Raw genomic sequence first — 12,532 nt, 5'->3', positions numbered from 1 at the left:
CTATTACTACATGTCCAACATTCTCTTGAGTAAAACCACCATTTGTAAGCTTACTTCCATCGTTTGAAAATTATGATGAACTGGTATTGATAAAGATAATGCTTATAATCCTATTTGTTTCAAAGCATGGTATGATAACTGTAAATAAATGCATAAAGGTGGGTTGAGCATCACAGATTTGGCTCACATGAACAAATATATGATGGCTATGATAGAGTGGAAAATTATCAAGAATCCTAATTCATTAATAATAAAAAATCTTAATGATAAATATTTTCGTAACTCCTGTATTTAGAGACCGGACTATTATGCTCCGAAATCCACCTTTTGGGCTTCTGTTATTAATATTCTTCATTTCATGTTGAAGGCTAGTAAACTTCAAATTTAATGGGAATTCTTGCATTTGTACAAGTCCTTGGTGAAAGGATTGGGAAAACGTTCATGATCATCTCCAAACTAATTTGGAGGGGCCCAATATTAATAGTCACCTTTGAAAGCCCCATGACAAAGTTTGGGATGAAGATAAAATTAGTGCCTGCTTTGATGATTCCATTAAGAATAATATATTGAATAATCATGTTATCAATGCCAATCTTGAATATACCATGTGTAGCGCTCACACTCCAAATGCAGATTGTACAACAAAAAATGCAGACAAAACTCTTGTGCAGGAAATTCAAGATTGCTATTTGAGAAGAGAAGCTATTTTTTGGATCAAGGAGTTGCTATCCTGAACCAGGTTTGGAATAGCAAAACCATGATCCCTAGGGTCAATTTTTTTTTGCTTGGAAGCTAATTACACGGGTTGTAACTACATGATTAAGAGCTTCCAGGTACTCCAAACATATCAAGAAATATTGTCGTAGGTATGGTCAAGTAGAATCAGATTTGCACATTTTCTTCGAATGTACTTTTTCTAGACCAATTTGGTTCACCTTTTGTTCCAAATTTGATATGATAAATTCTAATCTATATCTTGCCGGTGTCATCCAAAAGATCTTGACCACATATCACTTAGAACTAAAGGTAGACACTATTTCCACAATTCTATCGAATATACGGAAATCATATATCTTCTCTTCAATAAAAAAATAGGGTACTACAGAGGTTATCCATGCCACAAAAGCAACGCTTAATGAAGGTTCAATGGGGAGAAAGAGGAAGGATATAAACCCCCTTCAGATGGGCGAGCTCACCGGAGGGCGATCCCTTGGGAGCAGCAATAATAGAGGCGGCCAATGACGCGCCTGCGCGACCGTCCTTGTCGGCCCATGATGAGAGCACCATGGGTGAGGTACGTTCTCACTACACCGACATGGTGTTGGCCGATGGGGAGGTGCTGCTCGAGTCCAACCACTCCGCTCGTAAAATCCACCACGACAGATGGCGCTACCGCCTCCATGAGGCACAATTAGAAGCCGCCTTGAAGGAAATCTATGAGTCGGCAAATGGAGTTTACAGGCCCGACGGTGACGAGAATGAGGAGGTTGGTAGCTCTGCAACGGCCGCGGCATGGCGCCACGACAACAATGCCGACATGTCCCCCTGGGCCGCCGGCATCCAGGTAGAGTGGAGCATGGGAGGGCACCGACACTCGGGTCCCGGGAAGGCCACCACTCTTCCCCTCCCACAGAAGCTAAGCTTGGCGGGCTCGTTGGCTGTAGAGGTGGAGCTGGGGCATTAGTTTCTCAGGCTCATTGCCGGCCAGACATGGGGAACGGGCGCCGGCGGTCATTTAGAGTAGGTGAGAGTATGATTTAGTTTAAAAAAAGTCTGAATATAATTAATGTGCTCTAGTTTATATGAAAATCATTCGGTTTGCATGAAATATATCCAAAATGAAAATGCTTTCTTTTGGTTTATATGAAAATCAGCCGGTTTGCATGAATTTTGTCCGGTCCGTTGAGATGAGATTTGAAATGTATGCGGATATCTTTGGATGGCTGGCTCCCGCATCCGTGTCTGCGGGCTGGTCCTCACCAGTCCGCGGAGAAATGAGGTGTCTGTTTTGTGGGTTGGTGTTGGAGATGTCCTTACCCCTAAAAAAAGTTATTTTCCTCTCTTGTCTCAACAAAAGTTCTTTTCTTCTCGATCCGATAAGGTAAGTTGTGTTCGCATTTTTCTTCATGCAATTTAACATTTGCATACACCCGCAGGAAAAAGAAACTTTCTTGAATTTTATATTTTTTAATATTTCATCATGGCTATTATCATTCCAGCTAAACGGAGTAGCTGCAGAACAGTCGTGTGCATATATTTAACTTGACGTACATGTATATAGGGTGCTGAAATGTGTACTGCCTTCACGATTCTACAGAGTTGGCGTATGGATGTGTAGCCACACAAACGATTCCGATGGTGATTCCCAAGTTGGGTTATGGATGTTTCATGTGTAACCTTGGACATATAAAACTTGTGCACTAATTGTATGTCGAGAAGTCTTGTATGCCCTTCCCATCTCCATTGGTTGAGACAGATCCATGTCTCCTCGTGCTCCTTATAAAATGTAGCCAATTGATAACGCGAATCAAGTCAAGAGCAGCCAGCCTATCACAGACAATATACATTACCATCACGCGTAAAACATGTATCAATAAGTATGTAATAATAGGTATATAGGTATGCCACATGCAGTCAGTCCTTCCTACTCCCTCCGTTCCTAAATATAAGTCTTTTTAGACATTTCAAATGAACAACAACATACGGATGTATGTAGACATATTTTAGAGTGTAGATTCACTCATTTTGCTCCGTATGTAGTCACTTGTTAGAATCTCTAGAAAGACTTATATTTTGGAATGGGGGGGAGTAGATGCTAATAATGGAGCCAATAATACGGGCTGACAGCTGACTTACATAAGATAAGCCAGTCAATACAGCTTCTAGCTAGTAGATGCTGACTCATATTGCGTTATTTTTTCTGCAACAAAAGCAAGTTGCTATTTTTTGTTCGACAAGCTGTACTAGATTCTTTTGCCAATCCAAGCTGTTTATTTGAGTTAGACTCTATAGAATAGCACATTTCCACACAAGAAAAACTGCAGAATACCGTACCAAGTCGTATCCTGTATGGTGTCGTAGTGCATATGCCGATTCAGTTTTTTTTGGCAATTGGTATGCGAGTTTCTCCTATTTGCATTTATTAGAGATGCATATACGTAAGCAAACCTTGATATTTCTTTTCGTAGAGACTTATTATGGCATCACCTGTATCGTGCAATGAATTGCTCACACGTCTAGAGCCAATTCAACTGTCAAACAAACCGAATGAGTTTCGATGGAACTTGCATCTGAATGGCAGATTTGCTGTCAAGTCTTGATATGAGGAGCTTTCCAATAGTGATGTTCCTATTGATGATAAAAACAATTGGAAGCTCAAACTACCTCTCCGAGTGAAGTATTATTCATGCATGTACATGATCACTCTGTAATTGGCCGATCCTTCAGAGGCCAAGGAAAGAGACATTTTTAGGTGGCATCTACCCACCTAGATGATCAACCAATAAGGTTGTGTCCCATCATGGATGGCCATGTAAAACTTGGATTGGAATTCTTAATTTTAATGTAAAACAATGTTCTTCTCGGTTTTTTTTTGGATGTGAGCATCGCATTATGCAGAGGCTGAATATTTCCTCACTAGGGTTGTATCACCTTGATATATTGGTTGAATGAAAATGTTATTTGTTGAATACACATAAGCATGCCATCACAGGCATGCTTACATCAGAGTCATGCCTTGTTGTCCACTGGTACGTTCTTTATCACTAAAAGAATAATCCACCTCAATTAGCTGGCTGGCGTTCTCATTCATTTGTCATGTTGTACTGGATCAACCTGCATTTCTTGGAGACACAACATAGGAAAAAAAGTATATTCAGTGCATCGTTCGGAGTACTATTGTTGAACCATATATTCACATCTCATGAAGCTCCACTTCCCCACCCATCCCTTGCTGCGCTCATGGTTTTCACTTTCAGTGAGATTTCGGTGAAATTCACTGAATTTCAGTAATTTCAGCAGACACTGAAATATTACGTTTCGGCCAAAATATTTCAGCAATTTCAGTATAGCACAACAATTCCAATATTTTTCAAAATATTTTTAAATTATTTCAAATTTTTAATTGAATTCAAGTGAATATTTCCACAACGTCAGTCGCTGCAGCTACGCGGTCCTGATGGACTCGTCCAACTTCACCTTCTCGACGACCTATGTGACCTGGCCGGCGTTCATTAACAACTACGGCGGCCAGGCCCCGTTCCTTTTCGGGAACGAGACGTGCGACATAGCCCGCAAGAAGCCTGGGTCCTACGCGTGTGTCAGCAACAACAGTGAGTGCTTCAACTCACTCAATGGACCAGGCTACATCTGCAACTGCTCAAAAGGCTTCCATGGTAATCCTTACCTGCAAGATCCGGAGCACGGATGCAAAGGTACGTAAACCTGCTTACCCATCCATCAATTTATTTATCCACATGCATGCATGCATGTTCCATCATCAATTTATTTATCTACTCCCTCGAAATACTTGTACCTGGAGGAAACTAGTACATGTTTAGGCGTTATGGAGACTCTACATGTTTCTGTACAAGTTCCCCTAACTACAAGTACTTCGCTACAGAGGTAGTATACCAAATAAGATTAATTTTATAAGCAAGATTAACTTAGTGGAAGAACCGTAAATTTGGTAAAATATAATTGTCATCTCGCAAAAATATGTGTGCTTGCTTTAAAGTTTTTTTTTCAACTGCAAACCGTAGAACAATTGTTCTACGCTATTTTCACATTAATAAGTCAACAAGATACACTCTTTACAACAAGAAGAGAAACAGCAAAGAAATAAAGTGAAAGTTGGGCTCAACCAATTCTCCTTTTCTTGGGAACATGTGATTATCTAGTGGTTCTGGTTCTCAAAGTGTTAGAATCATAGATGTGCACTAATCCATCCTTTCAAGGTATTCAAATGCTTTGCTTTGATTCTGTGTTCCAGCGCTAGCTTTAAACTAGATGAAATGGTAGTTGAAAACGTTTTGGAGAAACTGTCATTACCAATTCGTTAACATCCCCAAGTGTTAATTCTTCAGACATTGATGAATGCAAGCTCCCCCAACTGTATCGCTGCACAAATGGCGGGGTCTGCAGAAACAGGCTGGGAGGCTATGACTGTCCGTGCAAATTTAGATGGAAAGGCCACACCAAAGCGGGAACCTGCATAGATCATTTCCCTCTAGCAGCAAAGGTCGCAGCCGGTAAGTACTCTACTGCACCCCATTGTGGGTATTTTTGTTGATAGATCATGGTGCAACGAACATTAGTACACAGCACACTGGGTGAGATCTGTTCGAGTAGAATCTATAAACACATGTATGACATACCGACTGCTTGTACATCTCTTCATGGATGCAAGCCATATGATTGCTTCAAAGGATTTCAATCATTCAGTTGTATATACTGCTTAATTTCTATAAATGGCCTGGCTGTAATCTACGACCTACATGATTTCCTTGTCTTTTAAAAGCTCAATTTCCTTGACGTTGTTCTACGGATTCAGATTCGGCAGTCGAGTTTCAGCCCCTTGGCGGTCTTGATTTAGATTCCTTTTTCTTCTTGTAATTCTAGTGGTAATTTGTTTTAAATTCTGAGTAGATGAGCAAAAGAAACTATCAACTTTTTATACGAAATATTTCTGCCAGAATTGTAAATACGATTTTAATGATATAAAGTAAGTTTGTTTTATGTTCACCTAGGTGCAATAGGTGGTATTCTTCTCATGTCGATAATATCGTTCCTTATTATTCTTTACAATGAGAAGAAGAAGATGAAGAAATTCTACAAAAATAATGGCGGCCCTCTATTAGAGGAAGCAACAGGCATTAAAATTTTCAAAAAGGGGGAGCTCAACCCATTTTTGAAGAATAGCAACATAATTGGAAAAGGTGGATTTGGTAAAGTTTACAAGGGCCTTCTTGACAATAAAGAAGTTGCAATAAAGAAGACAATCAATGGTAGCGTGCGAGAGAATGAACAATTTGCAAATGAAGTCATCATCCAATCTCAAGTCATCCACAAGAACATTGTTAGGCTCATTGGTTGTTGCCTCGAAGTTGAAGCCCCCCTGCTGGTCTATGAGTTTATCTCACAAGGTAGCCTCCATGGTATTCTTCACAACCACAATAACAAGGTGGCTCTCAACTTGGAGACACGTTTGAATATCGCTGCGCAGTCAGCTGATGGGCTAGCTTATATGCACTCAAAAGCAAATATTAGAATTCTGCACGGTGATGTCAAGCCAGAAAATATACTCTTGGATGATAACTTTGTACCCAAGATTTCCGACTTCGGCATATCTAGGTTGCTTGCTAGAGACAAGGAACACACAGGATCAGTCATCGGTGACATGAATTATATGGATCCAGTATATCGACGGGAAGGCCTACTCACCGAAAAAAGTGATGTCTACAGCTTTGGATTTGTGATCCTGGAGCTTATCAGTAGTAGGAGGGCCATACATTCCGAGAATAATAGCTTGTTAAAGAGCTTTCTTGAATACGATAAGAAAAAGGAAAAAATGACTGAGCTTTTCGACAAGGAAATTGCAATAACAAAAGATTTGGGGCTTCTTGATACTCTTGCAGGTATGGCCCTAAAATGCCTTAGCCTTGATGTAGACGAAAGACCAACAATGATGGAGATAGCTGAGCAGCTACTCATACTGAGCCGCTCTCGTAAGGTGTAAGATATTTGGTAGGCTGAATGTCTGTATGCTGGTTTGTAACTGTGTTTCAAAGTGCTGTACTTTTAAACAAACTTGTAACAGTGTTATGGTTAGGCATTGTTTTCCTTGAGTGCAGAATTCCAAACCACTTTATACGCAGTAATGAAAATATTTGCCTCAAATCAAGAACAATTCTCATGTTGGAATCCCCTCCTGAGCGCTTCCCCTCCCCTCTTTCCACTAGCCACGACTCTGGCGCCGGCGTCCACCTCCATCTGCATTGCCGGCCACTACACCCTCCCACCACCACCACCTCTCCCCCTCCCCTTGACTCCTCATGGCGTCTTCCTCTTCTGCAGCCGGTGGGCAGATCCGGGAGGGACACGTCACTAGTACAGATCGGGCAATTTAAGCACCCCTGTTAGAGTTAACCACGACGTGCGTACACAAAAACAGTCACCAGGTAGGATTAGAAGTAGAGACAGAGTAGGTAGCTTCTAGTCTATCTTGAACATATTTATATGCGTGTACCCATACCCCTTGTACAACCGTGAGTTGTGGAAAAGCAATAAAAGTCAAACAGCACGCACGACACGTGTGTTGGCTTTAGTAACGCTAGACCAAATCCTCCCGTAGCAGTGCACTGCAAAGCTAGCAAGCTAGCTAGCACCTGGCTTGATGTACAGTAGTAGCACTAGCACACGCAGGTACACGAACTTGACTTGGGCTAGCAATCGGCTTCTCTCCGCGGAACAAATACGAGGCACCAAATCGATGTATTGCAACAGGCTCGTCTCGAGCCTGGTTCTGTTTTGCTTTGCGTTTTGTTGGTCTGATTACAAGGTTATACGTGAGTATATATACCCAAGCCTCTATTCCAGGCAAGGTTTTCGCGATGAGAATTACCCACTTGGTCGAAAGCGGCCTGGCGGTAACTCATTTGATGGCACGTGTATTTGTTTAGTACCTGGTTGGGTACGAATGCGCTGTGACTTTGGTTTGCCGTTTCAAATTTTTTGAACTGCTATACAACTTATTTAGGTAGATTTAGCATACGTTCAGCGTTTCTTCCTGTGCTTGCGTTCAGTCCATGGCGGCGCCGTCTCGATCGCTCATCTGGTTCTGTATTGGTTCCTGTCACTGTCGTTTCCTGCAATTTGATTCATGGTTAAACTTTTCAGTCTGCCGGGCGGTGGCCTGCTCCCTCTCGAAGACTCCTGCCGCTCGCCGCCCGCCGCTTATCCCGTCTGCTGCCGCTCGCCGCCTGCCCCCCGCCGCTTATCCCATCTCCTGCCGCTCTACTGCCGCCCCAGCGCCTCTATAAGATGGCCCCCGGCCTCGCTTATCCACAAGCGGCCGCGGAGGGGCAGCTCACCCGAGCCGCAACCAGGGGGCGTACCGGCGAGGGGCTGCGTCCACCTTGCCGTCGAGTGCCTCCTCCCCTCCGGCCGCCCCGATTCCCTCTTCATCCTCCAGCTCCAGCCCAACCCCGACACCCCGGATGTCAAGCGGGCCTTCCGTCGCCTAGCCAACCTCCTGGCCCCTCGGCGCGATCCCCATCCCCGGCTGACACCGCCCTTCGCGTCGTTGAAGAGGCCTTGGCCCACCTCTTGGAGAGCACCTCCACCAGCGCCGGTTTCGCTCCTGCTGCTCCCGGCGGCGTTTCCGTCGCAGAGATGTGCTCTGGACGGTCTGCCCCCACTGCTGCCATGTGCATGAGTACGAGCGCATGCTGGTGGGGCGTTTGCTTGGGTGCTCGAACCGCTGGTTCATGTGCGTGTTCGTGGCTACCTAGCGTCCTAGCCCACGCGGCTGCCCTCTCCCTGCTCGCCGGTCGCCGCCGCTCGGGTTGTTCGCGCAGGCTAAGCCACGGATTGTGTACGAAATATTCACAACAAAGCAACGCTAAGCTTGCTCTATCCTTGAATAAATCTTTGCATATTTTATTTGGGTTGCCATCGTATGTTTATCCTTATGTATCCTATTGAAATTGAATAGATCAAACAGAGATCCAGTTACAGCAAAGATGCGAAAATTGAGTAGTCAATATAGCAGGTGCAGTGTGAACTCCTGTTTTCCCGTAGTAACTTCAGGTGGGTTTGGTGCATTCACCAATCAAATTAGTTCATTTTTATCTCTAATGTTGTTTTATGCATCTTTCGGTTGTTGCAGAGAAAAGTCTCTCTACATGGGTTAAGAAATTCAGAACTTTACAGTGAGCAGGTGTGTAAAATTATATCTCGAATCAAATAAAGTTTTCTGTGCACATTGTCATGCCACCATACTTGAACTGTTATATTTTTTCCAAGCAGAATGTGGACCTTATAAGGGCTATACATGCAAGATTCAGGAATTGGAAACGGAAGTAACACGGCAGAAGTTCTCCACTGGGCTCAAGGGGATGAATTGGTTAACTACAGAGAGCTTCAACATGGTGGCAACCTGGGTGACCTACCTTTTGTTGATCCTTGCTGCTTGCTGATATTGTGGTATCTCTAGCCTGATTTTAGTGCGCTAGCGACAATTAGCACCGCTAAACTTGAAACCAAAATGAAGCTATGAGTTACCCCATAAGTTGTGTAGAAAACGATTATTCATCTTCAAATCATGTCATGTTTATTCTTATTGTTCCAAGGAACATCCTGCTGTTGTTTTTACCTCCTGAATTGTCAAGTATTAAATTGTACAAATATAAAAATTCACTGAATTAAGAACTTCCATATCGTTTTCTATTTTACCAGTTTGGAATCCATTGATCCAGTTTGGAATCCATCGCCGCCGCCTGAGGCAGCCGCCGGGCAAGCCCGGGGCGCCAAGGATGGTGGCGGCGGGGCCTCGGTTGCCCTGCATCTGCGTGGGGAACCCCGGATCTGGAGCGTCGGCTCCATTGGCAAGGCACGGCCGGCTAGCAGCTGTGGGGGCGGTGGATCTGGTGTCCCGGCTGCGCGGGCGGCGGGATCCGGTGGTCGTTGGCGGCCGGCGGCGGCTTCTGCGGCGGTCGGTGTGCACGATCTGGCGCCATCCCCTCCTTCCTTGTTCGGCGTGCGGGCAAGCCTGGTCGGGCCGCGCTTCCTCTTGGTCGCCGATTCTGTACAGGAGGCGCTGCTGGTGGCAGGGATCTAGTTCGGGCGAAATCCCTGGCTGGCCATGACCGGCCGTGCCGACGGCGACGCCTGAGGGCGCCGTTCCCCTCCTTGGAGGCGTCGGTATGGACTGATCTCCTCAATTCACCTTCCCCTAGGTCTCCCAGGCGAAATCCCTAACTTTGTTTGGCATTGGCGGCGCTCACGGCGCCGTTCCCTTCTTGAAGGCGCCGCTTTGGGAACCTTGGGGTTAGGTGGCGCTTGTGGGTGGTGGGCGACGGTGGTGGTGCGGCCCTATCCTAGCATGGATTTACGTCCGTTGCTTGGAGATGGACTCGCGTAGGTGGAGGTCGTCGGCTGGCGTCGTGGTGGCGTCAATGGCGGAGGACCTACCACGGCTCGCGTAGGTGGAGGTCATCGTTTGGCGTCGTGCTGGCGTCGATGGCGGAGGACCTGCCAAGGTTGTCACCTCAATTTGCTCTGAAGATGGACCAGTGAAAGATGGCGGCGATGACACATTTGAGTGCGTCGGACCGGTTTGAGCCCCGAACCCGGCAGAAGGCTTTGGTCGGGGCCTCCGGCTTTAGATGTTAGGCTTAGGTGAGAGGTCTGGATATGTGGCCCAGCTTGCACCCCTTCATCATTTGGATAGGAATAGCGGTAGATGTTGCCAAGATGGCGGATTCAGGCATATTGTTGTTCTACTTTGTAAGGTCCTTGAGAATAATCAATAAATTGGCCGCATGCATCTTCCAGATGCAGAGGCCGGAGATCATCCTCCTTTTCCAAAAAAAAGCAAATTTTTCTGTTTAATCATTTTGTTGAGGCTTCCGGAAAAACAGGTTAATCTATCTTTTGTTCACATGCCTTGCTACCTAATTTTACATGAGCTTTCTTCACGGATGTACATATTTTTCTTTACCCTGTAATGTTGACGGGCTCATTTTTCTGGTAGTGAAGAAATGAGAGGAAGTGGAAGGGTAGAAGGTACGCTTCTGCAGAATCCAAGTAAGACTTTGTTCCTTACCTATGCTTGAACAAAGAGCAGCACACAACATGTATGTTAGTGTTTCAATTTCAAATGATGGAATTTTATATCATTAATAGTGGTAACTAATGATAAGTAACTTTTAGTTCTGCTAAAATTATTTTTCTTTTTTGAATTTCCTCAAAATGGAATAGTAATGATTTTAAGCTAAATAATGAGTTCTCTTTGTGTGTCGCTGGGTAATAGAAGGAATAAGAAGCAAGTTTTATATATTATATGGAATACTTCTTTTAAATAGCTATTGAGTTATGCCGTGTAGTTTCTTCTTCGTGTGTATGTTGTTCTTATGCTATTTAAGATGGTGACTATTTAATTTACTGTCATACGGTTAATTCTTCGGAATTCTTGGTCAACTGCTTAGATAGAGACAAATAGTGTACTCTTTATTTTTTTTGTGCTGAGATCTTCATTTATATGCAGAACCAAACATGTAGGTAGCTTAAAAGTACATTTAAAACGCAAATCACCCTAAGATATCCCAGTGTGTGGTTTAACCTGAACATATCTTAACTTGCAAATAAGCATGATTTTCTTACAACTTGCTTCTCTGATGTCCCCCTTATTTGCCTTCTTAATCAGTATACTTGGAGTCCACATCCAAGATAAAAGCATCTTGCTCTGTTCACTCAGGTTCTCAGAGATGTCTCATCCAGCCGGACGATATTATTGACCATTTAATAGCAGCTGACCAACAGTTTTGGTAATTAGAGAAGAAGACAATTCCACAGAAGCAAAGCCAGTTCATTGGTAGGGAGCTAAATTAGCAGGCATGCTACCTGTACTAAATACATGTTGTGCTTCCTGCCCCTTATGTCATTCTATATATTGAACTCATTGGCATATGATGTAACCTGTTAATATTCTTAATGAAATCACCCGTAATGGGCATTTTTCTTAAAGAAAAGATTACAGTATACCATGACTAAGGCTTCATACAGGATTGTGTCTCCCTTGGTGTTATTTGCAACAGCTGAGTAGCTCCGGAGAGTGTCAACGTATGTGCCCAAACTCAGTAGAACAAGCACTAACGATAGCAGAACTTGAAAATTCCCGGAGATGGCTGCTCTCACCATATAGTTCAAAGGTTCACTATCCAATTATGCTATTTATGTTTAGGGTACTTATTGTATAACTGGTTATAACAGATATATTGTTTTATGATGACATATCTTTAGGAAAGAATATTCAAATAGAGAAATTTTGCTGTGTTAGATTTTTATTATTACCAAGTATACGAGTTTGCTCTATCTGATTGTCTCAAAGTATTACAGTTATACGTGAATATGATAATCAATTGCATGTTTGTGAAGAACAGAGGCCTGTAAGTGTGGCGGTATGGCCTAGAGACATACTTGACTGCTTATTAAGTTGTGGGTTGTTTTTTGACAGATATATTTTCTCACTTCCTTACAACAACTTAGTCTCCAGTTATTGTACAAGTCTGGTGCGCAAGTGTTGTTTCGTTCCATCTTCAGTTTGATTATTGTTTTTTTGGCGAGAAAAGTTCCCATCTATTCATCAACTGTCAAGGCAGTACAATTCTTTTTTTTAAACATGATTCCTAGATCAAATTTTCTGGCTGGGACAAGAAAAGGAACATGCTCCAGTCTCCAGAATGTCATAGATTCAATAAGGACTGTAAGCTGATCACATTCTATTTTGAAGGATACTACATCAATTGTTTCA

General features: G+C 43.5%; 1 protein-coding gene and 1 long non-coding RNA gene across 5 annotated transcripts; both read left to right on the top strand.

The window, feature by feature from the left end:
* The first annotated feature begins 4,177 nt into the window (after positions 1 to 4,177).
* Positions 4,178 to 6,852, top strand: LOC147962964 (wall-associated receptor kinase 3-like). The gene is made up of 3 exons (XM_087529420.1): positions 4,178 to 4,433; positions 5,037 to 5,249; positions 5,748 to 6,852. Exons 1-3 carry the CDS (start codon positions 4,178 to 4,180, stop codon positions 6,734 to 6,736), a joined length of 1,458 nt encoding a protein of 485 aa, XP_087385546.1. The 3' UTR covers positions 6,737 to 6,852.
* Positions 6,853 to 8,323: 1,471 nt separating this feature from the next.
* LOC147962963 (uncharacterized) lies at positions 8,324 to 11,717 on the top strand. Of its 4 annotated transcripts, XR_015609499.1 has the most exons (7): positions 8,324 to 8,593; positions 8,714 to 8,808; positions 8,888 to 8,938; positions 9,028 to 9,161; positions 9,457 to 9,921; positions 10,026 to 10,806; positions 11,426 to 11,717. It is a non-coding gene; the product is annotated as an uncharacterized LOC147962963 (long non-coding RNA). The 4 variants fall into 4 exon arrangements; XR_015609500.1 differs by having other exon boundaries at positions 9,028 to 9,149; positions 9,457 to 10,806; XR_015609498.1 differs by having other exon boundaries at positions 9,457 to 10,806.
* Positions 11,718 to 12,532: the final 815 nt, after the last annotated feature.

The sequence above is a fragment of the Triticum urartu genome, chromosome 6A, assembly GCF_056163025.1.
Source record: "Triticum urartu cultivar PI428250 chromosome 6A, HENAU_Tu73, whole genome shotgun sequence".
NCBI lineage: Eukaryota > Viridiplantae > Streptophyta > Magnoliopsida > Poales > Poaceae > Triticum > Triticum urartu.
This window is presented reverse-complemented; position numbering and strand designations above follow the sequence as displayed.